Source organism: Lepus europaeus, chromosome 18, assembly GCF_033115175.1.
Source record: "Lepus europaeus isolate LE1 chromosome 18, mLepTim1.pri, whole genome shotgun sequence".
Lineage (NCBI taxonomy): Eukaryota > Metazoa > Chordata > Mammalia > Lagomorpha > Leporidae > Lepus > Lepus europaeus.
The window spans coordinates 43933220-43959790 of NC_084844.1; the positions used below are offsets into that span (position 1 = coordinate 43933220).

The window sequence follows — 26571 nt, forward strand, 5'->3', positions numbered from 1 at the left end:
TTACAGGGAGAGAGCTCTTTGATCTGCTGGTTCAATTCCCAAATGACCACAAGGAGGCAGGAAGTCCACCGTGGTCTCCCACATGGTGGCAGAGACCCAAGCATCTTCCGTGGCCTTCCCAGGCACATTAGCAGGGAGCATCAACTGGCAGACCTCCTAGCCCAGCCCCCCTGTGGGTCCCCCTTGCAGTACCTGAGCCCCAGCCTCCCCAGCCCAAGGCCCTGCAGCTGCCCGCTGGGCTCATCTGCCTGTGTGTCTGGGGTCCTCTTTAAGTGGGCACATGGAGGGCCTGTCCAGTGCCTGGTGCGGCCGGCTGACCCTGCTACAGGGACCGAGGAGTGTAAGCACATCATCATGGGCTTTATGACTTTCCAGGCCATCTCCAGGAGGTGGCAGCGCCTACAGCAGGCCTGGATGGGCTCAGTGCCCTGGTGCAGGCCACGTGGCTCTGCAGGAGCCGCTGCAGCAGCAACTCATGAGGTGGGAGACAGGATGCTGGTGGCGGCTGCTGTGGGTGCTTCACTGGCCAGGCTGCCCACTTCCCCATGCACTGAGGCTGCCACTGCCACGCCTTGTTTGTTCACACACACACACACACGCCTCACCAAAGCAGACTTGTTGGCATTTGTTCCCTGTTACTCTGTTCTGTGACACCAAGTGATATCTTAATTACTGTACCAAATGCTTGCCCCCTTCATGGTGCAAAAGTTTTTAGTTATTTGAGATGGCAGGAGGGAGGGAGGGAGGGAGGGCAGGGGAGGGACAGAGAGAGACAGAGAGATTCCATCTACTGGTTCATTCACAAAATGCCTGCAATGGCTAGGGCTAGCCTGGGAGCTGGGAATCAATTCAAGCCTCCTGCCTGAGGTGGCAGGAAGCCAATTACTTGAGCCATCACTGTTGCCCGCATTAACAGGAAGCTGGAGTCAGGAGCCAGAGGCAGGACTCAAACCGACATTCTGATGTGGGATGCAGGTATCGTAATTGCTAGGCTAAATGCTTGCCTCTTAGTTGACCCTTTTATTGAGATAATTGTAGATTCCCATGCAGTTTTAAGAAACAGTATGAAGCTATCTTACATACTCTGCACACTTTTCCTGATGGTGACATTTTTGCAAAATCATAGTATAACATCACAGACACAAGCAAATGTGACCAGATGATGACACTGATAAATCCACCCATTTTTACTCTGATTTCCTGTTTTACTTGTGCCCATTTGTCTGTAGTGTGTGTTAGGTTCAACAGGAATTTATCACATACATAATTTCATCTATCCCCAAGGTAGGGACTGAACAACTAGTTTCAATACAAGGATCCCTATGTTTACAACCATGCCCATTTCTTCCACCCCTCTTTTTCCCTGGCAACCAACAACCTGTTCTCCATTCCTAAAATGTAATCATTTCAAAAATGTTACACATACCTCATGCCTATTAGGTGGACTACTATAAAAATAAAAAAATTGACATGGTGGTAGATTAGGTTAAGCCTATTTCTCTCTAATTCTGCCATCCAAATAAATGAAAATAAATCTTAAAAATAATAAAAATCAACAAAGTAAATAAAAAGTGTCTGCAAGGATGCCAAGATGTTGGAATCCTTATGTAAAACTGGTGGGAATGTAGAATGGTATAGCTGTTGTGGAAAACAACAAATTAAAAATAGCATTATTAGGGCAAGTGGTTCAGTGGATTAAGGTACAGCCTGTGACACTGGCATGGGAGCACAGAGCCCCCATGTATCAGCTTCTGATACAGTTCTCCGCTAATATACCTGGGAAAGCAGTAGAAGAATGCTCAAGTACTTGGGTCCCTGCCACCCTTGCTAGATGGCTTCAGCCTGGCCCAGCCCTGGCCATTGTGGCCATTTAGGCGGTGAACCAACAGACTGAAGATCTCTCTCTGTTTTTCTCTTTGTTGCCCTACCTTTCAAATAAATATAATAAATCTGTAAAAAGAAATAAATCTTTTTTTAAAAAAAGGAAAGGCTTTTAAATAAAAAAACAGCATCACTATATTGTTCAGTAATTGTACTTCTGGGTACACACACAAAAGAACTGAAAGCAAGGCCTTGAGCAGATATTTGTATTCCCATGTTCACAGCAGCGTTATTCACAATAGCCAAAAGGTGGAAGCAGCCCAAGTGCCCATCAGCCCATGAATGGAAAATGTGACATCTGCATACAATAGGACATTATTCAGCCTGAAAGGAAAGGAACCGCTGACACATCCTATAATGCAGGGATGAACCTGAATATGCTAAGTCAAACAAGCCAGTCACATGAGGACAAATACTGGATGATTCCACTTTGTAGAGGACCAAGAGCCGTCAAATTCAGAGAGACAGAACAACACTAGCCAGGGGGTTGGGAAAGGAGATTCTGGGGTGTTGTTGTTTAATGGGTCCAGGTTTTCAGTTTTATAAAATAAAGAGGTTTTGGACATGGCTGGTGGTAGAGGTTGTCCAACAAGGGAAGTGCCATTACTATCACTGAACTATAGTTTGGAAATTGTTAAGATGATAAATTTTATGTTACATGTATTTCACCACAATTAATCATACAGTATGTAACATTTTAGGATTGGCTTTTCTCACTCAACATAACTCCCTAGAGATTAATGTGTTTTTTTTTTTTTTTTTTTTTTTTTTGGACAGGCAGAGTGGACAGTGAGAGAGAGAGACAGAGAGAAAGGTCTTCCTTTTGCCGTTGGTTCACCCTCCAATGGCCGCCGCGGTAGCGCGCTGCGGCCGGCGCACCGCGCTGTTCCGATGGCAGGAGCCAGGTGCTTCTCCTGGTCTCCCATGGGGTGCAGGACCCAAGGACTTGGGCCAACCTCCACTGCACTCCCTGGCCACAGCAGAGAGCTGGCCTGGAAGAGGGGCAACCGGGACAGGATCGGTGCCCCGACCGGGACTAGAACCCGGTGTGCCGGCGCCGCAAGGCGGAGGATTAGCCTGTTGAGCCACGGCGCCGGCTGAGATTAATGTCTTTTTAAAAAAAGTTTTAGGGGCCAGTGCTGTGGCATAATGGGTTAAGTCGCTGCCTGTAATGCCGGCATCCCATATGGGTGCCAGTTTGCATCCAAGCTGCTCCACTTCTGATCCAGCTCCCTGCTAACATGCCTGGGAAAGCAGAGGAAGATGGCACAAGCCCTAGGGCCCCTGCACCCATGTGGGGTACCTGGATGAAGCTCCTGGGTGTGGCCATTTTGGAGGGGAATCAACAGGTAGAAGATCTCTTTATCTCTCCTCTTTCCTCCTGTTAACTCTGCTTTTCAAAGAAATAAAACAAATCTTAAAAAAAATTTTTTTTAAGATTCATTTCTTTGAAATGCAGAGTTATAATAAGAGGGCGACAGAGAGGGATTTCCATCTGCTGGTTCCATAATGGCCAGAGTTGGACCAGGCTGAAGCCAGGAGCCTGGCACTTCATCCATTCCCCTGCCAAGTGCTTGGGCCATCTTTCACTGCTTTCCCAGGTACATTAATATTTCAATTTATCAATCTTTTATAGTTTTTCTTTTTAAAGGAAAGCATCTTTATTAGGAGAACTAAAGTAAATGTATGCTAACTTGAGCCAGATTGTACAAGGCCTAGAAATTTCCTGAAGCCCTCCAAGACTTGGATTCAGGATTCCATTTATACGTACCAGTCTTTCCTAACACCTCTGATTTCAGGCTGGGAATGGAGCAGAAACATGACTCATAGTTGCCCTTAATTATTCCTGGGCTTCATACAAGGTGCTGGACCTTTGCACCAATAAGCAGGTTACTGGTAATAGTGGCTGGGGACGGACAAAGCTCTAGGTGACAGGTTCTGTCCTCTCACTGCTGTCTTCTCATTTCTTATAGGTTCACGTTTTCATAGTTATTGATCCTTGTAGTGTCTTTTAAGAAAATCTTCGCCTACACCAGAGTCATAGAGATATTATTTCTCTGCATCTCTGGTTTTACTTTTCACATTTAAACCTACCACCCACCTGGAGTTGGAAGTCTGCAGTGTTAGGTTATGGGTCAAGAAGTGTGTTTTGTTTCCTCCACATTCAGCATCTTTTACTGAAGACTGTCCTTTCTTCACAGGTCTCCAATGCCACACTGCTCAGAAAACCAAGTAAGTGTCCACATACATGTGTTCTGTTTCCATAGTCTTCATTCTACTTCATTGTTCTACTGTGTGCCAGTATCACAGTCTTCATCATCAAAAAAGACCTGATAGATTAAATCATCCAATTTTGCTCTTTTCAAGCTTGTTTTCCTTTTTCTTCTTCTTCTTTTTAAGATTTTATTTATTTGAGAGGTAGAGTTACAGACAGTGAGAGGAGAGAGGCAGAAAGAAAGGTCATCCATCTGCTGGTTCACTCCCCAAACAGCCACAACAGCCAGAGCTGAGCTGATCTGAAGCCAGGAACCAGGAGCTTCTTCTGGGTCTCCAGTCAGTACAAGGGCCCAAGTGCTTGGGCCATCTCCCACAGCAGAGTGGATGGGAAGAGGAACAGCCGGGACTAGAACCTGCGCCCATATGGGATGCCAGCACTGCAGGAAGAGGATTCACCTACTGCACTACAGTGCTGGCCCTTCCTTATTCTTGATCCTTCGGCCTTTTCCTGTAACTTTCAGATTTAGTTTGTCAATTGAGAATTTATTTTGATGGGGATTGTACTGAACCTCTCAATTTGGGAGAACTGGTGTATTTGCAATACTTAGTGTTCAAATTCATGGCTGTGGCAAGTTAGAGGCTTTCTTATTTCTTTCTCTCTTATCTTATACGCCAGCACCTCCTGTTACAAACACATCCTTCCGTGGTCCAAGCTGCCTTCACATTGCATCTGCAATACTGACGTTCTCATCCCTGCTGCCTCTGCCTCTCTCCATTCTCTTCTTGGCAGGGTATGCATTCAGCGATGTTCGTCCTGGGTTATCTTTCTAGTACTGATTTGTAGCTCTTCTTATTTCTTGGAATGCATGTTCATTAGAGAACTATATTGTAAATATTTTTTCTGACCATGCTTGCCTTTTCATTTTCCTGTTTCATCTGATAGATAGACATAAGGGCACTTCAAAAAGTTCATGAAAAGGGGCTGGCACTGTGACGTAGCAGGTAAAGCCGCCACTTGCAGTGCCGGCATCCTATATAGACACTGGTTCAAGTCCCAGCTGCTCCACTTCTGATCCAGCTCTCTGCTATGTCCTAAAAAAACAGTAAAAGATGGCCCAAGTGCTTGGACCCTTGCACCCGTGTGGAAAACCCAGAAGAAGCTCCTAGCTCCCGGCTTCTGATCGGCCCAGTTCTGGCTGTTGTGTCCATCTGGGGAGTGAGTCAGCAGATCGAAGGCCTCTCTCTCTCTCTCTCTCTCTCTCTGCCTCTCAAATAATAAATAAATCTTTCCCAAAAAGGTTCATGAAAATGGAATTAAAATTTAAGTTTTTTTTTTTTTTTTTTTTTTAAATTTAAGTATTTTGATGCAGAGAAATTTGAAATCCATAGTTTGGAAAGAAGCATTTTCCATGAACTTTTTGAAGATACTTCATATGCATTGACTGCAAGTTTTTTCTGCACCAAAATAACTTTCTCATTTTTAACTTTATATTTAAGACAGTGAAGGCTTCTGTTGAGCCAGGAAGAGGGAATTCCCCATGTTAATGACTCACTGGGATCTTGAAAGAGATGAACGACGAGTCTGTAACGCTTGCTGGGCGTAGTGAGCCATCCCTCGCACGCTGTGCCAAGGGTCCCTGTTTGGGCGCCAGATGTCGGGTTTTTCAAATGGGGAGACAGGACATGGGAGCGTTCATTCTAAGAGCACGCCACTGGATAGCTATGCGCTCCCACTTTTATTTAGAGATTACCAGCCAGTCTACAAGTCAGCAGGCATGTAGGCAAGGTTATACATCAACTTAAGGATTTGGGAAAAGGAATTTGGTCTGGTGTTCTAAGATAGGAATAGAGCTGTGTTGCAAATCTTCAGAGACAGGCCCACTTAGGTGCTCCTGCAAATTTACAAATTCCTGAAAACACTCCAGGTACCAATTCATGTCCATTAGCCCCCTGCTGCTCCTGCTGCCACATTTCTTTGGGGCAAGTGTGCCCATTCCTGGCCTATTTCGGTGTGAGCAGAAACTGCGGCAGTGCCTCTAATTCCAGGGAGGTGTGCTCCCCTGAGAGGCATTTATGCAGCATCTCTACAAGACAGAGAGAGAATGGGGAACAGAGGCTGAGCTCCCAGCCACTGGTTCACTGCCCAAATACCTGCAATGGCCAGGGTTGGGCCTGACCAAAGCCAGGAGCCAGAAACTCAATCCAGGTCTTCCATACCAGTGGCAGGAACCTAATTACTTGAGCCATCACTGCTGTCTGCAGTAGCTGTAAGATGTAAGTGAGGACCCAGAGCCATGTATTGAACCCAGGTACTCCAATATGGAATAAGTCTTAACTGTTAGGCCAAATGCTTGCTTCAAACTTCTCTTTAATTTGTCCACGTTTTTGAAGTACTGTCATACTTTGCCCAATATATCAACCTTTTCTTTTATGCTTAGTGCTCTTTTTGAAATTTACTTGAGAGTGAGAGTGAGATCTTCCAACTGCTAGTTCACTCCCTAAATGCCCACAACAGATAGGGATAGGTCAGGCCAAAGCCAGGAGCCCAGAACTCCATCCAGGTCTCCCATGTGGGTGGCAAGGACCCAAGTAGTTATCATCTGCTGCCTCCCAGGGTGTACCATAGCAGGAAGCTGGATCAGAAGCACAGGAGTGGGACTTGAACCAAGTACTCCAATATGGGATACAAGATTTCAAGCAAAGGCTTAACCTTCTGCATCACACACCCAACTCCTTTCAGTTCTCATCTAAGGAAATCCTGCCTATGCCAAGGTCATAAAAACATCTCTGATTATTCCATAAGCTTTATGGTTTCTATTTTGACATTAGGTGTCTGATCCTTCTCAAACTAGTTCAGCATATGGAGTGAAGTAGGGATTGTGATTTAATTTCCTCCCCATACAAACCCAGATGGTTCCAGCAACAATTATTGTATAGATTTTCTATTCTTCCTTGAATGCCTAGAATGATCTTTTAATCTTTTCAGATGTGTCAGATGACATCACTCTTCTCTTCAAGGCCCTTTAGTAGTTTACCATGTCAGTGTAAGGCCTAAAATATGCTTTATTAAGATTCTACAGGACGTGGAAACAGGTTCACATTGTAACCTCATCTTTTAATATTCTTGCTCACTCATCTGCTTGCTTCCAAACACACAGACCTTGCTGTTCTTTTATCACACCAGACATACTTTGGGTGCAAAGCTCGCCCTGCAGGTATCTGCATGGCTCATTCTTTTACTTTCTTCAGTGCCACCATCTCCATGAATCCTTCCTTGGATCCTAACGTCTCAGCACCTTCCCCAACTTCCAATTCCCTTCCCTGTTTTTCTTTCTTCATTATTACTGACCATTACCTAGTGTGCTGTACATTCAATTTTTCTTATTTTATTTTGACCTACATGTAAACTGTAAAAGGCACTGTAGTCTTCCCAACATCTAACACAATGCCTGGCACAGGGCAAGCATCAGATAAATTTGTAAAATGAATAAAAAGATTAAAACCTAGAAAGATGAAACTGCTTGTCTAAGATTACATAGGTGAAGCTGAGATCCAAGCAGCCTGTCTTCAGAGTTCATGCCCTCAAGCCTGGGAGGTGGGCTACACTACCAAGCCTGTTGCCCTCTCCACCTTCTGCCTACAATGTGGCCAATGTCTCCCAGGGCTCAGTCAAGAATGACTTCAGCATCTTGGCCAATCACCACCATGCCCCAGGCTGCTTTAGGTGGGCAAGGCCAGTGTACTAATGCCCCCCAGTGGCAAGGGTAGGGAAGAACAAGCTGAGAGCAGCCTTGAGGCTGGGTGACAGACCTGATTAGTTCCTGGTTCCCAGTCTTTCCTGTCACAGAGACAGAGCACAGAAGATAGGCAGAAGAGATTTTTATTTTACCAGAAAGGGCAGGCAGTGGGGCAGTGTAACATCCAAGTCCCACACCAGACATGCAGCATCCACATGCAGGAAGAGCAACACAGGTTGGGGCAGGTCCAGGGATCAGGGACTAGGACTATGGGATACCCACAGCAACCCTGCCAGGATGTGTGGGCCCTGGGCTCTGGGCTCCTCTGCCTCCACTGAAGCAAGGAGACAGAGGAGTGGGCTGTTTCCTATGGCCAGAACCCTATCACTCCGGCCAGGAGGAGGGCACATGGAGACTCTGGCCAATAGGTTTACAGCACTTGATTCTGTATAGGGTTGGCACAGCCTTGCCCACTGGAAGGGCCTGGTACCCGGGACAGTGCAGCCATAGCAGGAAGAGGGTCTACACATGTTCTTGTCCCCAGCAGGGCCAGATCCTGATCTCAGAAAAACTTAGCAGAGTTAGGACCAATCCCCACCCCACGTAGCAGGGATAGGCCCATGAAGAGGACTTCCCTGAGCACAAGCAGGGGCCTCCTAAGGCAGTAGTAAAGTGAGGGAGCTGCTATAGACAGAAGACCCTTGCCCCTGTGCCCCTGGGGTAGGGAAGAGCCAGGGTTACCCAGGTTTAGAGGGGCAGGAATGGGTGAGACTGTGGGCTCCCCAGGGCAGGGCTTAGGCTGGGAGGGCCAGGCCAGGACAGAGGAGAGTGCTCATCCCACCCAGAATTCCTGCTGAGCTCTGGCCAGGGCCACAGGGAGGATGGGCAGATGCACAGAGAACTTCAAGGCACCAGGATCTGAGGAGCAGCAGGGCCACCCCCCACAGACAGACAGTGATTATAATAAACATCTTCAGCATAGGCTACGTGATGTGCACAGAGGGTGGAGGAGAGGGAGAGAAAAAGACAAAGGAAGAGACAAAAGGGGAGACCAGAATGGAAGAGACAAACTAGATGAATGTGGCAGTGAAAGTGAGAATGTGGGGAAGAGAGGAAAAGGAGACAGACACAGGAGAGAAGGGAAGACAGCCAGAGATGGCCTAAACACGCAGCACTTCTGGTCCCTACAAAATAAGGCACCAGAGTCAGTAACGTTCCCGTTGTTCCTGTGGTGTTAAAACGGGTGCTGGAGGGGGGGCGGGTGGCTGCTGAAAGGCGCGGGCCTGTGGCAGCCTCACACCTGTGCACCGGTGGCCTTCTTGATCAGGGGTATCTGCAAGGATGAGAGATACCATGAGGCCTTGGCTCTGGGCTCCAGGACCACTCTGCCTGGGCCTCTTCACTGGGCCACCAGGCAGCCCCACTACAGCTAGGCAGGTACACACCTTCGATAGGTCCACACCCGTGAGAGCGTGCACGGAGGCAGGTAGCTCGGCCAGTAGCCGGTTCACTTCTGATGTCACCTTGCTGTTGTCTCCACTGAGGACCACAATCTCGTCGACTTTGGTCAGTGGTGCTGCAATTTTGGCAGCAATCTGGGGGTGGGGGACACAGAGCATGGTTGATACCCTGACGCCATCCACCTGCTATACCCAGCTTCTCTCCCTCCTTTCTCCACCTCACCCAAGCTCCTTATTTACAGTCTGTGGTAAGAGAGGCTCATTGGGGTAGTTCTTGTCCCCCACACCCAATCAATCCCTCCAGTCTGTGACTGTGTTACCGACAAGGCCTCCAGAAGTTCTGGCACTTGTCCAGCTAGCCAAGTGAGGACACTCAACCCTTGGGTCCCAGTTTGGAGTGGGAGCCTCACCTGGGGCAGGGCCTCCAGCACCAAGGCCATCTTGGCTGCGTCCCCGTATTTCTGGTAGGCCTCAGCCTTAAGCTTCATCCGCTCAGCCTCTGCCTTGCCCATTGCCTCGATGACCGCCGCCTCCGCCTCCCCGATTTTGCGGATCTTCTCAGCCTCTGCCTGTGCCAAGAGGACCTGCTTCACCCTGGGGGAGCCCAGGTGGGTAGGTCAGTGGCAGGTGCCAGGGTCCTCTCCAGCCCTTTGGTCTGGTGGCTGCTAGGGGTGGGAGACTTCTGAAGGCAGGCACCTTGGCTGCCTAGCTCTGGCTGGAGAGAGGCTACTGGCTCTCATCTACAAGTGGAGAAAGAACTGACCAGGCAGCTCTTTGTCCAGATGCTATACCAGGCACTGAAGCCTCCTTTCCCTACCTTAGTCATCCTGACAACATCCTTCCTAGGCATGGTCAGGAGAGCGGAGAGAGTGCGCCAATGGCAGACCCCGACTCCCACCCCAGGGGGTGCTCACTTTTCACCCTCAGCGATCTGCTGTATGCGGTGGGCCTCGGCCTCTGCGGGGCGGCGCACAGTGGCGATGAGCTCCTTGTCTGTGCGCAGGATCTCCTGCGCCTCCACTGCAATTTGCTTCTTGCGCTGCACCACTTCAATCTCAATCTCTTCCTGCCGGATCTTCTGCTGCTCACGGGCCCCTTGCAGCTCATAGGCCAGCTGGGCCTCGGCGGTCTGCAGCGGAACAGGCCAGCACATTAGAGCCTGACCACCAAGAGCTCAGCCCTGAGCTCCAACCCGGGATGCCCGGCGGCCTCTCACCTTGATGTTGACCTCCTCACTGAAGGCTGACTTTTGTAGCTCAAAGGCTCGTTTGGAGTCGGCAATCTTGGTGTCTGCCATGAACTTCACATCAAGCATCTCTTTTTTGCACTCGGCTTCCTGGGAACAGGAGGAACAGGTGCTAAGGGTACCCTAAGGAGCCATGGTGCCATCACCCTCAAAGTCCCAGTCCCTGAGGGTGGGAGGGAAATCCCCCCATACCCGGATGCCCGCGTCCCGCTCGGCCTCAGCCACACCAATGTCGGCGTCTCTCTGCACCACTGCAGTCTGCGTCTTGCCTAGCGAGCTCAAGTAGTCCACTTTGTCGTACACATCCTGGGGAGAAAGGAAGTCACGACAGGCAGGGGTAACAGGCCCAAAGGGGCCCCTCCTGCCAAGCTCCCACATCCCAGATGCATGTTGTGGGACACGACCCTCCAAGCACACTGCACCTTGATGGTGAAACTGAGGATCTCAATGCCCATGCGGCCCACGTCAGGGGCTGCAACCTCCCGCACCAGCTTGGCAAACTGGTCCCGGTCCTGGTAGATCTGCTCCACGGTCAGGGTCCCTGGGGGCAGAAGGGTCACAGGCTAGCTCCACAGACACCCAGCCAACTGGGAGGAAGACAGCATGCAAGAGCAGGTCTGGGTGCACGCAGGGGTCCTGCTGTCTGGGCTGGATCTTGCTGATGTTTCTTTTCAACCGGGTTTAATACTGAACTTCCTTCTGCAGAGCCCAGGCTGAACAGGGAAGTGTTGGGCAGTGCCAGGCGCCTGAGCAGACTGGCAGCCCCCAACTCCACTCTAATGTCCTTTCCTTCACTCTAGTCACCTGAAGTTATGAAATGAAATGCTTGAGAGAAAAATGTTTCCACTTGACACCTTGGTGGGACAGTCTCCCTGCACTACAACCCCGCCTTAGCCCTGGCTTGGGGACCCCCGCCAGGCTCCTGCCAGGCTGGGCAGGCCTCACCGAGGATGGAACGTAGATGTCCCTCCAGGGTCTGCAGGACAACGTTCTTGATGTCCTGCACGTTCTTGCCCAGGAACTGCTCACAGGCCACAGCCAGAAGCTCCTTCTCTGTCATGATCTTCACCTGCCAGGGTCACAGAGGTGTCTGAGCCAGGCTTCGGAAGCAGAGGGAGGCCCCAGACCCAGAGGAGAGGAGGGTGGTAGATGTGCCCCCCTCCTTTCTCAGACCTGGAGACTGAGGCCTGTCACGGGGAGACAGGCAGCCCCAGAAGTTCTCCTTACACTGGAAACGTCGTCTTCACTGGCAGCCCCAGGTCCTGCCCTGGCCTCACAGGCGTTCAGGGCTCGTCTCTTCGCCCCTGACACCCACTGATCCCTTACTAGCTGAGCACAGGCTCCCCTATGGGTGGGAGCCCTGCAGGCTGAGGGGCAGGGTAGGCAAAAGAGAATAAACAAGGAGGGGTGCAGACACCCGGCCAGGACAAAGGAGCAGCTGAGGATGCCCGCCTTCCCGAGGTACTCAGCCAAACCCCTGAGCAGGGCCTGCCTGATGGTCCAACCCTGCTGCCCTGGAAAGTCATGAGGAACACTATGGCACGAAGCTCCTCACCCAGGTCTCCCGCTGTGACTCCCAGAGCTTAGAGCTCCCCTGCCTCACACGGCTGCTCCCTCTGGGCCCCAGTCCTTCCACCCCCTTCCCAGGGAACAGGGTAGAATCTAGGCTTGGCATTTCCAACACCTGCAAAGAATGGGGTAGGGTTAGTTGATACGGGAGCCCTCAGCGCTGGTTCTGTCCCTCGCGGGCTGCTGAGGAGAGAAGGGGTATCTGTTAGTCCTGCTGGGTGGCCAAGGGGGCCGAGCGAGCACGTTCTGGTAGTGATGACCCTCTCAGGAGGCAGGGGTGGGGGCAAGGGCACTGGAGAGATGGCCGCTGGCTGCCATCGTCTCCTCCTCCCCCCGACCCCAGCACGAGGACGAGGCAGCTCAACGGACATGCGCAGGGCTGCTGAGTTACTATACCTGGGCGACACCCGTCACAGTTAAAGCTACCCCCTCGGCCGTCTCTACGTCCTCGCAGCGGGGCTGCAACGTCATAATCTCTAGGGAAATCCTGCCAAGAAATGCAAAACAGGGGCATGGGTCTTGGGGGACCCAGGACCTGGGGGTGTGGGGACAGAGTCCAGTGCCTCACTGTTCCAGCTGGGCTGAGCCAAGGGTCCTGGTGAGGAGGGTCGTAACTGGGACCATGTGAGAAGGGGGAGGGCAGGTAGGGGTGTGGGCAGCTCCAAGGGAGGGAGGGGAGTCGGGCTACATGTATACACCACCCTCTGCTCCACTCAGCTTGGCCTGAATTGTGAGGAAGAGGAAGCAAGAAAGAAGTGGCCATGGTGACCTGGGGATGGGAGTGCATCTCAGTGTAACTGTGTGTATGTTCTAGGGCAGTAAGTGGATGCTGGTGCTCCAAGATGTGCGTGGGGGCTGTCCATGGGTGCTGTGTGAACATCCCCCAAGGGCTCTCTCCCCTTTCCTGGGTCTTCTCACCATCCAAGGCTGCCCCAGGAGGCTGCCTAGAAAGCTCTGTCTGCTAGCCTGGCAGGTTGGGTGTCTGACCACTCCTGGTCAAGCATAAGTGACCCTGCACCTGCCCTTGAACAAGAAAGCCTGCCTGGTTTCTTCACTTGGCAATAGGCTACAGCTGCAAGTCTACTCTCTGACATTAGGCACAGGTGGGCAACACCGGAGCCTCCTGGCCAATAAGTGTGCTAGAAAGAGGGGTTCCTGGGGCCGGCACCTGCAGTGCCAGCATCCTATATGGGCACTGGTTTGAGACCTGCTCCACTTCCGATCCAGCTCTCTGCTATGGCCTGAGAAAGCAGTGAAAGATGGGCCAAGTCCTTGGGCCCCTACATCCACATGGAAAAACCCAGAGGAAGCTCCTGGCTCCGGATTGGTACAGCTCCAGCCATTGCAGCCAATTGGGGAGTGAACCAGTGCATGGAAGACCCCTCTCTCTCTGCCTCTCCCTCTCTCTCTGTATAACTCTTTCAAATAAATAAATAAATCTTGAAAAAAAGAAAAAAAGGGATGTACTTATTTAAAAAAATAAAAAATAAAAATAAAGAGGGGTTCTTCCCAGTCTGACTCCTCAAAGGACCACAATCACCAGTTTAAAAGAAACCTGGACATCTTCAGATGGTTCAAATACAGGAAGGGCTTTGGAGGGGAACAGGGTTGCTTCAAGTGGAGTCTTGAAGGGGGCCTCGGCCCTACCATTCCAAACAAGGTGCCCTGAGCTTCTTCTCAGGCCTCTGAACTGATGCTGGCCCTTCCTTGGCCATGAGGGCTGCTGACACAGGGAGGACCCTTCTCATTAGATTTGGCAGCCTGGGGACCCGCCCGCATACAGGTTTTGAGGGACAGAGGTCTTCTGATGTTGGCTGCTGCACTCCCAGTGCCTGAAACCAGGGAGGTGCTCACTAGAGCTGGTGAATAAAGCAATGAGGATCGGAACGTGCACCTTACAGAAAAAGCTCGGTGTCACCTAACCTAGCCTACAACCGATTTGTCACAGGCAGCTGCATGGCAATCCAAAGACGCCCCCTGGCAGACTTGGGCAGAGCTTCCAGGATCCCCTGCTCTTTCCCCACTTGCAGCCTCAATGGGCAACAGCAAGAGACCTGGATCTCTACAGGGATGCATCCTGGCACCCAGAGCAGCAGAGATGAGAACAGAGGGGAAGGAGGCGCACTTTCAGGAAGCAAGTCCATCCGACTCCTGCCTTCCGGGCCCCACAGGGCAGGAAGAGAGAAGGTTAGAAACAGAGGAGGAAGCAGGTGGGTTATTACCTGTGCAACCCCTGTTACGAATAGCGGGACCCCCTCCGACGTCTCAATATTCTCACAGCGACACAGGATGGTCATAACCTCCAGAGACAGTCTGAGGAGCAGCCAGGGGTAGGGAGAGGTAGGGACAGGTAAGGGTAGGAGGGGACACAGCAAACACACACAGTGGTTACCAGTCAAGCACCAATGCCTGATGCCTGGGGGTGGGGTAGGGGTGCTCTCAGTACTTCAACCCCCCACTGCCAGCTCAGCAAAGGCCTATACCCTTCCACCAGGGGGTTGCTGGGCTGGAGAAGGGGCCTGGAGGAGGAGGTTTGAGTGCAGGGCACCTGTGTTGTCTACCGCCTCCCTTTCCCATGAGACTCCTCTCAGAATCTGGAAGACGTAGCCTAAGCTCTACCTCCCAACACAGGCTAGCCTGCATTTCCAGAAATTGGGAAAGGGAGGCCAGCCTAGGGATTAATAAGCCACAGGAAATACCGAATCCTGCTCATGACACAAAAACTGTCTTTGCAATACAAAAACCTCAGAGCTGGGGCAGGCATATAGCATGGCATGTTAAGCCACCACTTGGGAGGACCGCATCTGATATCAGATCGCCTGGTTGAATCCCTGCTATTCTGCTGCTGATCCAGCCTTCTGCTAATGTGCCTGGGAAAGCAGCAGAGAATGGTTCCAGTATTTGGGAACCTGCCAAACACGTGGGAGACCCAGGTGGAGTTCTTGCCTCCCAACTTTGGCCTGATCCAACCTGGCTGTTGTGGGCATTCAGGGAGTAAACCAGCAGAAGAAAGATCTCTCTCTCTCTCTCTCCCTCTCCCTCCTTGTCACCCTGCCTTTCAAATAAATAAATCTTAAAAAAGAAAGAAAAACTCAGGGTTTGTATTACATATGACACAGGGTGGCAATTTAAGGCCAGAAAAGCTCAAAGAAATCTTTAGATTTTCTGATTTGGGACTGGGGGCTCAAATAAGGCTGAGGGAGAGAGAGCACTCCTGTCAGAATATTCACGGGGACAACTGGAGATGAAAGAGTAATCTGTTTGGGGATTTCTGAAGTTGGGCAGGGGCAGAGAAAGAGTACTGGCAAAGAAAACAAGGCCGGGAGTGACCCGGCCTGCCCTAGCTGTGTGTGCGAGCATGTGCAGGGGTGGGCTAGGCAGAGGCCAGGCTGTCGACAGAGTGGAATGTCTCCCTAAGGCAGAAGAAGGAAGGGAAGACAAGAAAGAGGCTGAGGCTGAAGGAGCAGGAACAGATGAATGCGGGGATGGGGAGTAGGAGGCAACGTGGAGCCCCCAGCTCAACTCTGCGAGGGCTGCTCTCACGGCACAAGCCCTGTGGGTCCAGCCATGCAAACATGCAAAGGTTGCCTAGTTTGGGCCCCAAATACTAGCACCCTTGGGCCTGAGAGGACTCTCGATCCAGCACAGTCAGGAACCACCAAGCTCTCTTCTGGGGAAGGAGGCAGGAAGGAAAGGCAGGGGGAGGAAGGCAGGAGGGTGATGGAGGCTGCAGCTCAGACGCCAGAGGTAGAATTGCTCAGGTAAGGGAGGAGGCTCACATCAGGCCCATGGGGAAGCACAGGAGGTGGAGGCCAAGCGCAGCAGGCTGGAGTTCACTGAGGCTGGAGGAAGACTGGTTGACATGGAGGGGTAGGTGGCAAACCAAGGATGGCTGTAGAAAGTGCCTCGAAAGGGAGGCTGAGTCTTCAGCTTCTCCTCTGACCTGAGAGGCTCCAGTCTACACAGAGTCCCCTAAGTATGCTGGGGTTGGGGGAGGGGCTTCCCCCAGAAAAGTGAAGAGGGCTTAGGGCTGCAGGCTCTGACTACCCAGCAGTGGGAACAGAGGGCGTGGCTGGGCCTAGCTATGAACAGTTTCCTAGGGTGAGGTACAAGGCTGCCCCCACTTCTCACCTCTACTCTTGCCATCAGGGAGGCTTGACCCTCCTGTTCCTGGAGCTCTGTTCCTTAGGGCAAGAAGGGGGAGCAGGAGACCAAGAATGTGGGAGAAAGGCTGCAGGGGTGCATCCCTGGCAGTGTGTGCCCAGCGTGACATGCCTCTGGGTAAGTCACAACCCCTTGGACAAGGTGGTCTGTTGTGCCAGGACTGCATGGTGTGTGGGGTGGTGGCGTGACCTCTGCCAGGCTGACTGGCCTACTCCAGAGTGCCTGGGATCCTCTCAAGTGGAAGCCATGACCACTGCTGAGGACTCTGCCCGACACTCTCTACCTTGGATGAGAAGAGTCTCCAGCAGGGTAGAGTGAGAGGAGAGGTGGGAGTGGAGGGGGTTGCTGGAAACCAGGGAAGTGACAGAACTGTGACATGCTTCCCATCCGCCACCCACAGATACCCTCAGACTCCCAGGGGCCTCCCTCTGCTGACTGGCAGGGCTTGGAGGAGGGGGACTTCCACCAGAATCTCTATGGCTTCCCCTTTTGGATAACTGACTCCCTTACAACACACCCACATCTTCACAGCTCCGGAAGAACCTGCCCCACACCCATCTCCCATAACCAGGAAGTGGGTAATGATGGAAAGGCAGCTGGCCTGAGCTCTGGAGGCACCAGCAGATGGGGCTGGCTGGTGGGCTCTCTGGGGAACTGAAATCTCCCTTCCTCAGTTAAGTCTTCCTAGGCTGACTTAGGAGGTCCAGAGCTGTCTGGCCTGACTCCAGCACCAATTCACCAGTTCCCTACCCCCTGTCTCTAATCCAGTCACTGTTCAGTGTTACAGTAGCCACTTCTGACTGTCAGTTGTCCCTCAGGCTCCAGAGGACTGGTTCCGGGACCCTCACTGATAGCAAAAGCCCTTACTGCTCAAGTCCCTTACAAAAAACAGCACAGTATTTGCATACACCCTATGCATATCACCATCAGCGTACTGTAAATCACCTCTAGATCATTTCTGATACCTAACACAGTGTCAGAAACTTCATGGAGATCACTATACTGTATGTGAGGGGATAATGTCAAGGAAAAAGGCTGTACAGTTCAGTACAGCTGCAGTTTTCCCCAATATTTTTCACCCTGGGTTGAATTCAAGGACATGGCACCTGCAGGAATGGAAGCTGACACCATGTCCATTCTCTGCCATTTGGCCCCTGCCTGAGTTGTCCCAGGGCCTGCACAGGCAAAGGTTTGTGTACTGGGTGTCCTCAGCCTTTTCTCCTGGCAAACACCCACTCCAGAGAGAATACATAACTAAGACTTCTTTAATAACTTTCAGCTAGAACTGGGAAATGAGATGCTGACTGAGTAGGACCCTGGGCTGTCTGAGACAGAAACGGTATCACCTATAGTGGAAAAAAGGGCACCCAGGAAGGGGAAGTCCAGACCTTGCTGACTGCACCTCCCACATACCCGAGCCAGCCGTTCCACCTTCTGCTTAGGAGGCTCCTATTCCCCAGAACTGCAAGTGGTCAATGGCAGGTGCTCCTGGCTGACCTGTGGGGTAAGGCAGGACGATGGAAACCCTTCTCTTCCTTGCCCAACAGGATGACAGGCTTTGGGGACCCCAGGCCCTTACCTCTGAGTGTCGGAGATACACCACCAGGCCCAGGCCCAGCCGCCGTAGACGTACTGTTTATAGTCGGAACCACAACAGCCCCCTGGGGAGCAAAGCAAATCACTACTGGTGAGTTCTTGGGTCTGTCCCCTCCCCAGACCCCTGATGGTGGCTTTACCTACTCTGAGACTTGACAACTCCCTAGGTGCTGAGTGATACATGAAAGAGAGACAGACAAGTTCTCACTGCACTTGTAGGACTTAGAACCTACTCTGGTACATGGGCAATTTGCCTCAAAAGGACATCCAATGAAGAGCTCCAAACTTTAAGAGCTTCCAGAGAAAGAACAGGTCGGTGGGTGGGGGTGGCCTGGGAAAGCATCCATTTCCTCCTCAACCAGTCACTCATCTATTCAACAAACAGGCAGAGGGTTCCTTCATGTCACAGATACAGAGCTGAACATACAATTCACATCCTGAAGTGGGGAAGACGAGGAGGAGGAACTGTTTCCTGATATAATTACTGTAACACCAGCTGGTTCACCTGCTATCAGACGGTGCACAGCGGGGAAAGGAGGAGTCTCAGAGCCAAGGCAGGCACCTCGTTCTGCCTGGCAGATGCTTCTAGCAAGCTAGTTTTCTACTCCCCAGGCATTCAGAATGACTTTGTTCTCCTTTGGGAATGGGTGGAGAAGGTAGGGCCTTAAAAGACAGGGAAAACGAAAGAGAAAGGGAAAAGGCCTCAAAAGGAAGTGGTTCCTGGAGACTGTGCATCAGCCCAACAGAATATATCACACAGCCAAGACCCTGATCCATGCCGTGGACATGTCCATGGTGCCCTCTGTACAGAATGAAAAAAAAAAAAAACCTGCTAAAACTCCTGTAGTGAATTCTCCTGTTAAAGCCAAATTTAGTCATCAAGTTAAAGAAACTGTAGCAAAAATTAGAGAGGCAGTTAACTTGCAGAACAAAGAAATGTATAGGAAACAGATGATTTGAAAGAAATGGGATTTTAGGTCAGCGCCGCGGCTCAATAGGCTAATCCTTCGCCTGTGTTGCCAGCACACCGGGTTCTAGTCCCGGTCGGGACACTGGATTCTGTCCTGGTTGCTCCTCTTCCAGGCCAGCTCTCTGCTGTGGCCCGGGAGTGCAGTGGAGGATGGCCCAAGTACTTGGGCCCTGCACCCGCATAGGAAACCAGGAGAAGCACCTGGCTCCTGGCTCCGGATCAGCGCGGTGCACCAGCCGCAGAGCGCCGACCGCAGTGGCCAATAACGGAAAAGGAAGACCTTTCTCTCTGTCCCTCTCTCTCACTGTCCACTCTGCCTGTGAAAGGAAGGAAGGAGGGAGGGAGGGAGGGGAGGAAGGAGGGAAGGAGGGAAGAAAGAAGGAAGGAGGGAAGAAAGAAGGAAGGAGGGAAGGAAGGAGGGAAGGATGGAAGGAGGGAAGAAAGAAGGAAGGAGGGAAGAAAGAAGGAAGGAGGGAAGAAAGAAGGAAGGAGGGAAGGAGGGAAGGAGGGAAGGAGGGAAGGAGGGAGGGAGGAAGGAAGGAAGGAAGGAAGGAAGGAATGGGATTTTGGCAAAAGCCAGAAGATACTATCGTTTCCATGTTCATGAATTTGGGTTTTCATGGAAGCCTCATGGTGTCTGCCTCCCAAGAACAAGACTCTGAGGTAGGTTCCTATAGCTGGGTTATAACTTCTCTGAGGACCCATGACATGGGAAGTGGCAGGTAGAGGGACAGAGGGAGATCATAGAGTGTACATGAGTGCTAGGGAGCCACATGGATTTAAGCTGGGGAGGGACCAGGTGACAAGTGTATTTTAGAAAGAGGTACCACTCTTCACTAGGAGGAAGAGACTGGGGTCAGAGAGAACGGGTAGAAGGCTCCTGCAGTAATCGAAGAGAGCTTCTTTCTGAGCAGGTAGAAATGTTCCAGACCTACGCTGTGTAATACGGCAGCTACCAGCCACATGTGGCTCTTGCACACTTTAAATGTGGCTGGGTATATCTGAGGAACTAAATTTTTAATTGAATTTAAATTTAAATAGTCATATGTGGCTAGTGGTGTACCACATCGGACAGTGCAGCCCTAAAGTCTGGGTTTGGGTGGGTGGTATGGCCAAAACCGTAATGGAGACAATGGAGAGAAGAACAAAGTGGGGCAAGTTTGGGACTGCTGTTGTGACATAGTGGGTTAAGCTGCCACATATGATACTGTCATCATATACTGGAGTGCTGGTTCGAGTCCCAGCTGCTCTGCTTCAGACCTCGCTCCCTGATAACGTGCCTGCAAAGGCAGTGGAAAATAGTCCAAGTACCTGGTCCCCTGCCACCCAGGTGGGAGACCAGGATGAAGTTCCAGGCCTGGCCCAGCCCCAGCCTGTTATGGCCATTTGGGGAGTGAACTAGACAGAAGATCTCTCTCTGTCTCTCTCATTCTGCCTTGCAAATACATAAATAAATCTTCAAAAAAGTGGGGACAAGTTTTGGATGGGTCGATCCTTTGCCTCACACCTCCCTTTTGAGTGGGGAGGGCCAGCATCTGAGACTGAAGGGTCACAGAACACAATCACACCAAAAATGTGCAAAATTACATTTAGGCAAGGTATTTAAGAAACACAAAAGCTATTCTGTGTTTAGACTTGGGTCCCATCCCCAAACTCACTCATTATGCATATGCAAATATCACCAAATGCAATAAAATCAGACATCTCAAACACTTCTGGTCCAAAGCATTTTGGATAAGGTACACTCAGCTGTAGTAAGAGCTAGAGGTACAGGGGCCAGCACTGTGGCGCAGCAGTTTAACATCCTGGCCTGAAGCGCCGGCATCCCATATGGTCGCGGGTTCAAGTCCCAGCTGCCCCACTTCCAATCCAGCTCTCTGCTATGGCCTGGGAAAGCAGTAGAAGATGGCCCAAATCCTTTGGGAGACCTGAAAGACCTGAAAGAAGCTCCTGGTTTCGGAAGGTGTAGCTCCGGCCGTTGCAGCCAATTGGGGAGTGAACCAGCGGATGGAAGACCTCTCTCTCTCTCTCTCATTCTCTCTCTGCCTTTCCTCTCCCTGTGTAACTCTTTCAAATAAATAAATAAATCTTAAAAAAAAAAAAAAAAAGAGCTAGAGGTACAAGGCTCTAAGAGCAGTGCCACACACAGTGACCCACTCAGGTGTCTGTTTTTCTGGGGTAGAACCATCTGTCCAGTGAAAGCCATTTATGGGCTTCTCTGGCCTGGTAGGTAGAGTAGGGAAAGTCTCTGGTGAATCTGAATCAGCAATCTGAAACCCAAACCATCAAGTGAAATAGGAAGAGGGCCAAAAATCTCAGCTTATTCCACTTCTTCAGGCCTGTGGGGGCTGGGGTACAGCTGCCTCCAGCCAGCTCCAGGGGACCTCTCAATGAGCTGTGGGAGGTAGCAGTGAGCGAGGGAGGGAGGGATGGCAGGACAGAATAGGTATCTACCCTTTACCTTTAATTTATCTTTGACCTTGGGAGCAGGCTGCCACAGCTCAAGCTGGGCCTTGGCCAAGCACAACATGGCCAGGTTCCCAGGGGCGGCAACAACAGGAAGCAGGGACTGGTGGACTGCCCCACCTCCCCCAGAAGGCACCTTCCTCCCAGCTACTTGCTCACTATCCCAAGAGGACAGTTAGGTGCCTCCTCTTCTGTGACTTCCCCAGCTCTCACTCAGCTGGAAACCTAGAAGTTTCTCCTATTTTCATCTCATTTTTTCCAACCCAACTTGCTTTCCTTGTTCTGTCCTGAATCAAGCTGAAAAACCAGCAAATACCCACCCCCCAACAACTTCTGCCCCGCCCCAGACACAACCTCCCTCCTCCCCCAACTCGGCCTTCTTAGGTACTCTGCCCTCTCAGGCGCACCCTCCTCTGTCTGCCTCCTCTCCATCATCATCTTCCTATCACTTAAGATCACGTTCTGCAGGGGGCGTTTAGTTTTTCAGCCAAAACCCCTCTAGTGGTCTGGCAATGCCTAAGGATCCCTTCTCAGAAGGTTTATAGATGCAGGAAATAAAATCCCTAAGAGGGCAGGCATTTAACCCAGCAGTTAAGATGCCAGGGTCCCACAACAGAATGCCTGGGTTTCTTTTCTTTACTTTTTTTTTTTTTTTTTAAGATTTATGTGTTCATTTAAGACAATGGTGACAGTTCAAGTAATTGGGTGTCTGCATTTCATATGGGACAGTGAGACTGAGTTCCCAGCTCCCAGCTTTAGCTAGCTCAGTCCAGGTCTATGGGCATTTGGGGGACTGAACCAGTGTGTAGGAACACACCCTGTCTTTCTTCCAGACAAAAATACACAAGAGGGGCTGGTGTTGTGGCACCACTGGTCAAGCTGCCACTTGTGACTGTGGCATCCCATATCAGAGTATCAGTTCCAGTCCTGCCTACTCTGCTTCCAATTCAGCTTCCTGATAATGGATTTAGGAAGTCAGTGGAAGATGGCTCAGGTATGTGGGCCCCCTCCAGTGTGTGGGAGACCAGGATGGAGTTTCCTGGCTCCTGGCTTTCACCTGACCCAGCCCTGGAAGCTATGGGTATTTGGGGGAGCCAAACAGTAGATGGAAGATCAATTTTTCTCTTTTTCAAATAAATAAATCTTAAAAGCAAAACAAAACAGGGCAGAAGACATTTGATACAGTGGTTCAGTTGCCTCCTGGGATGCCTGTATCCCATACTGAAGAGCCTGGCTTCAAGTCCCGGCTATTCTGCTCCCAATCAGCTTTCTGCTAAGGTGAATCCTGGAAGGCAGCAGATGATGGTCACATCCTTGGGCCCTGCCACTCACGTCGGAGACCCAGACTGAGTTGTGGCTTCCAGGCTTCAGCCTGGCCCAGCCTTGACTGTTGCAGGCATTTGGGAAGTGAACCAGTGGATGGAAGATCTCTGTCTCTGCCTTTCAAATAAAGTAATGAACAGCTACTTTAAAAATGAAGGAAACAGATTTAAAAGTTATCAAAATGTTAAAACAACCAAAGGTATTCTATGGTAATATACACGAATAAGATGTAATTACAGATCTAATTACTAGCTTAATTTCAAACCAGCAATGGGCATAAATGATTTTCCAGGTACCTGTAACAAGTGCAGAGTGTGAGGGAAAAAGTCCACTAACGCTATCTCAGATTACTGTCAACACTTAAAGGAAACACTAAATTTTAGTGACAGCTAGCAAAGATAAAAACCCAAGTGAGAGGCCGGTGCCGTGGCTTAACAGGCTAATCCTCCACCTAGCGGCGCTGGCACACCTGGTTCTAGTCCCAGTTGGGGCGCTGGATTCTATCCCGGTTGCCCCTCTTCCAGGCCAGCTCTCTGCTGTGGCCCGGGAAGGCAGTGGAGGATGGCCCAAGTCCTTGGGCCCTGCACCTGCAAGGGAGACCAGGAGAAGCACCTGGCTCCTGGCTTCGGATCAGCGAGATGTGCCGGCCGCAGCAGCCATTGGAGGGTGAACCAACGGCAAAAGGAAGACCTTTCTCTCTGTCTTTCTCTCTCACTATCCACTCTGCCTGTCAAAAAAAAAAAACAAAACAAAACAAAACAAACAAACAAAAAAAAACAAACACACACACACCTAAAACACCAAGTGAGAAAGGGTCCCCCTGCAAATTTTTGAAAATAGAAAGGAAGGCCGGCGCTGTGGCTTAACAGGCTAATCGTCCGCCTTGCGGCGCTGGCACACCAGGTTCTAGTCCTGCTCGGGGCAACGGATCCTGTCCTGGTTGCCCCTCTTCCAGGCCAGCTCTCTGCTGTGGCCAGGGAGTTCAGTGGAGGATGGCCCGAGTGCTTGGGCCCTGCACCCCATGGGAGACCAGAAGCACCTGGCTCCTGCTTTGGGATTAGCGCGGTGCGCCGGCTGCAGAAGCCATTGGAGGGTGAACCAACGGCAAAGGAAGACCTTTCTCTCTGTCTCTCCCACTGTCCACTCTGCCTGTCAAAAAAAAAAAAAAAAAAAAGAAAGAAAGAAAAGAAAAATGAAAGTTTTATTGTAAAGAATGAAGGTGGTAAGAAAGGACAGAGAAGATGGCCATGAGATGTATCAGCGTCTTCCGAGGCTGGGCCAAGGAGTAAGGAGGGTGCAGGGCTGGGCGCAACCGCTCTGCGCTCCTGAGAGTCCTTGTTCAGCACAGAACTGCATCTCACCTTGATGGTGCAAACCCCAAGGCACAACCGCTCGCTCTCTCCTCCCACCCTTTTTAGTCCCCTCTGCTCACCTCTACAATAGCTTTGGAACAACGTGGATACTGCAACAAGCTTTTGAAAACTATGCATAGTTTTTCCATACTATGTATTTTCTACAAACTTTCTGAAGACTCTCTATAGCATTTCATTGACCTTGGCTCAAGCAAAAGGTTCCCAGTAACCCGAAAACACGGAGCAGCCCAACTCAGAGGCTCCTCTTCCCCTAGAGTCTCCAGACCTTCCACAGACTGAGAACTGGAGCTTTCGTGTTGCTTGTCCAGAGTCTGGACTTCCTGAAAGAAAACTCTGCAAGAAAAACAAAGCACTGTGGCAGGAGGCTGGCACAGTGATTACCATACTGCAGCCCCTAATCGGAGTGCCTAACTCTGAGCTCAGACTCCAGCCTTCTGCCCCGAGAAGCAGCAGTGATGCAGCTCAAGTACTTAGGTTCCTGCTGCCCATGCAGGAGATCTGGACTCAGTTCCCAACTGCTGGCTTTGGCCTCCCGTGGCCCCAGCTTTTGTGATCACTTGTAGAGTGAATCAACAGAAGATCTCTGTCTCTCTGCCTTTCAAATGCATTAAATAAATTTTTAAAATATTTAAAAGGCAAAAGTATTGGGCAGCTTCATTTTTTTAAAAAGATGTATTTATTTATTTGAAAGACAGTTACAGAGAGGTCCTCCATCCGCTGGTTTACTCCACAGATGGCCACAGCAGCCAGAGCCGTGCCGATACGAATCCAGGAGCCAGGAGCTAGGAGCTTCTTCCAGGTCTCCCACATGGGTACAGGGATCCAAGGACTTGAGCCATCTTTTGCTGCTTTTCCCATAGCAGAGCTGGATTGGAAGTGAACCAGCTGGGACTTGAACCAGCACCCATACGGGATGCCAAGCACCGGCCCCTAGATTCAGGTTGTAAAAGCTTTCTCTTGGGGCTGAGGGCTGGGAAACAGCCTCAGTGTTTTCTGGGACCCTCCCTCCTGACCCCAAGGCAGTTGGTCTTGGTCCCCAGGGGGTAGGGTCTCCTGTTTCCCTCACAGGGTATGGTGCTGGTCAGGGTTGGAGGGGATCATCCAGTGGAAAGACTTAATTTCTTTTTCTGAAGATTTATTTATTTGAAAAGCAAAAAAGGGGGAGAGGAAGGGGGGGGAGGAGAGAAATCTTCCATGCACTGGCTCATTCCCCGAATGCCTGCAAGAGCTAAGGCTGGGCCAGGCCAAAGCCAGGAGCCTGGATCTTCACCTGGGTCTTCCACACAGGTGGCAGGGGTCCAAGTACTTGGGCCATCTTCCACGGCTTTCCCAGGCCATTAGCAGGGAGCTGGATCAGAAGCATAGCAGCTGGGACTAGGAATGCCCATTGCGAAATGGGATAGCCTGTTGTGCCACAGCACTGGCCCCCAGAGATGGAATTTTTAATCCAAGTTGAGCCTGAGGCCAAGTTTTGGGGCAAAAGCTCCCAATGGACCTTATCACAACTCTCCAAGGGTGTACAGTTGTAAGGCCTGGCTCAGGGATTCTAATCCCTTCTACCCGCCTCAGTAGCCAGCCCTAACCAGCTGTACACAGACCGAAAATCAGCAGACAGTGGGTATTCCTCCTAATCCACGAGGAATTCCTATAGCTGTAGGCTTCCAAGCGCTTGGCAACACAGCCCTTTGCCCAGAACCCAGGAGCTGCACAACCTGGCAGCTGGAAAGGATTCAGCCGCCTCCCAAGACATCCCGAATACACAATCTAATAGCGGATCTTGGGGCGAGAAACACCCTCGCCGCCTCACCCCAACACAGGCTCCAAGCGCCACCAAGACACAAATTCTAGAGCTTGCAGCGTTTTGCAACCGGAGCGGCAGAGCGCAGGGCCGGGTTTCCCAACCTGTAGAGGCCGCACCCGCGTCTCCAGGGCGGATCTTGCCAATGGAAGCCCGGCAAGTCCCAGCCTGCTCAGAATTAACGGGTCTGACAGTACCCAGAGAAGGGGCCCACATCTCAGACGTCTCCCCACACAGGCACCTGCCCTTCCGGGCTGCGCGACCCAGCCCCAGTGCCCAGCGTTGGAATTTAGCCAAATTAACCCGTTCCGGGCACCACTGCTTAGCCCCCTCCCCGACCCCCACGGCTCCCAAGCCCACGGTGTGGCGGTAGGGAGGACGAGACGGGGAGGAGGCGGAGAGAAGAGCGCAGAAAAAAAAAAACAACAACAACACGGGAAAACACGCAGCGGCAGGGAGAGCCGCCGGCGAGCCTCCGAGGAAAATGGGGGAGGCTCCCTTCTGGAAGGGCCTCAGGTGCCGGCGCCCTGCGCAGCGCCACAGGCTCGAGCCCAGCCCGCGGGGGCCCCCGGCCTCTGAGGGCCCAAGCCTTCCCGCTCCCGCCCCACCGACCCCGCCGCCCCTCACCTGAGACCACCAGCGCCTCGTTGGGCCCCACTGTGTGGCAGTTGCCCATGGCGCCGGCGGGTCGGAGGGCCCTAGGGCCGCACAGACGCGGACGGCAGCACCCAGTCCGCAGCGCCGGCCGCGCCCAGCCTACGCCGCCACCCC

The 26571-nt window shown here is 51.4% G+C and overlaps 1 protein-coding gene across 6 annotated transcripts; it reads right to left on the reverse strand.

Annotated features, from left to right (window-relative positions):
- Positions 1 to 5550: 5550 nt before the first annotated feature.
- FLOT2 (flotillin 2) lies at positions 5551 to 26559 on the reverse strand. 6 transcript variants are annotated; one of them, XM_062215629.1, is made up of 11 exons: positions 26428 to 26559; positions 17854 to 17935; positions 14333 to 14423; positions 11487 to 11610; positions 10964 to 11082; positions 10734 to 10847; positions 10512 to 10631; positions 10210 to 10424; positions 9706 to 9889; positions 9281 to 9430; positions 5551 to 9168 (listed from the first exon to the last, which is right to left on the reverse strand). In XM_062215629.1, exons 1-11 carry the CDS (start codon positions 26474 to 26476, stop codon positions 9130 to 9132), a joined length of 1287 nt encoding a protein of 428 aa, XP_062071613.1. In that variant the 5' UTR covers positions 26477 to 26559; the 3' UTR covers positions 5551 to 9129. The 6 variants fall into 6 exon arrangements, with proteins under 6 accessions (XP_062071613.1, XP_062071618.1, XP_062071612.1 ...); XM_062215634.1 differs by lacking the exon at positions 26428 to 26559 and adding an exon at positions 17688 to 17771 and having other exon boundaries at positions 17854 to 17938; XM_062215628.1 differs by lacking the exon at positions 14333 to 14423 and adding an exon at positions 12507 to 12597 and having other exon boundaries at positions 5553 to 9168; positions 26428 to 26557.
- Between the last annotated feature and the right edge of the window lie 12 nt (positions 26560 to 26571).

Bases quoted from the DNA above. Each gene is read 5' to 3' on its own strand.
- FLOT2 (XM_062215629.1), bottom strand. From the start codon at position 26,476: ATGGGCAACTGCCACACAGTGGGGCCCAACGAGGCGCTGGTGGTCTCA. The intron at 14,424-17,853 runs GTAAGGGCCTGG...GCTGCTCCTCAG, and splicing joins TGTATCTCCGACACTCAGAG to ACTGTCTCTGGAGGTTATGA. The intron at 10,632-10,733 runs GTATGGGGGGAT...TCCTGTTCCCAG, and splicing joins AGCGGGACGCGGGCATCCGG to GAAGCCGAGTGCAAAAAAGA.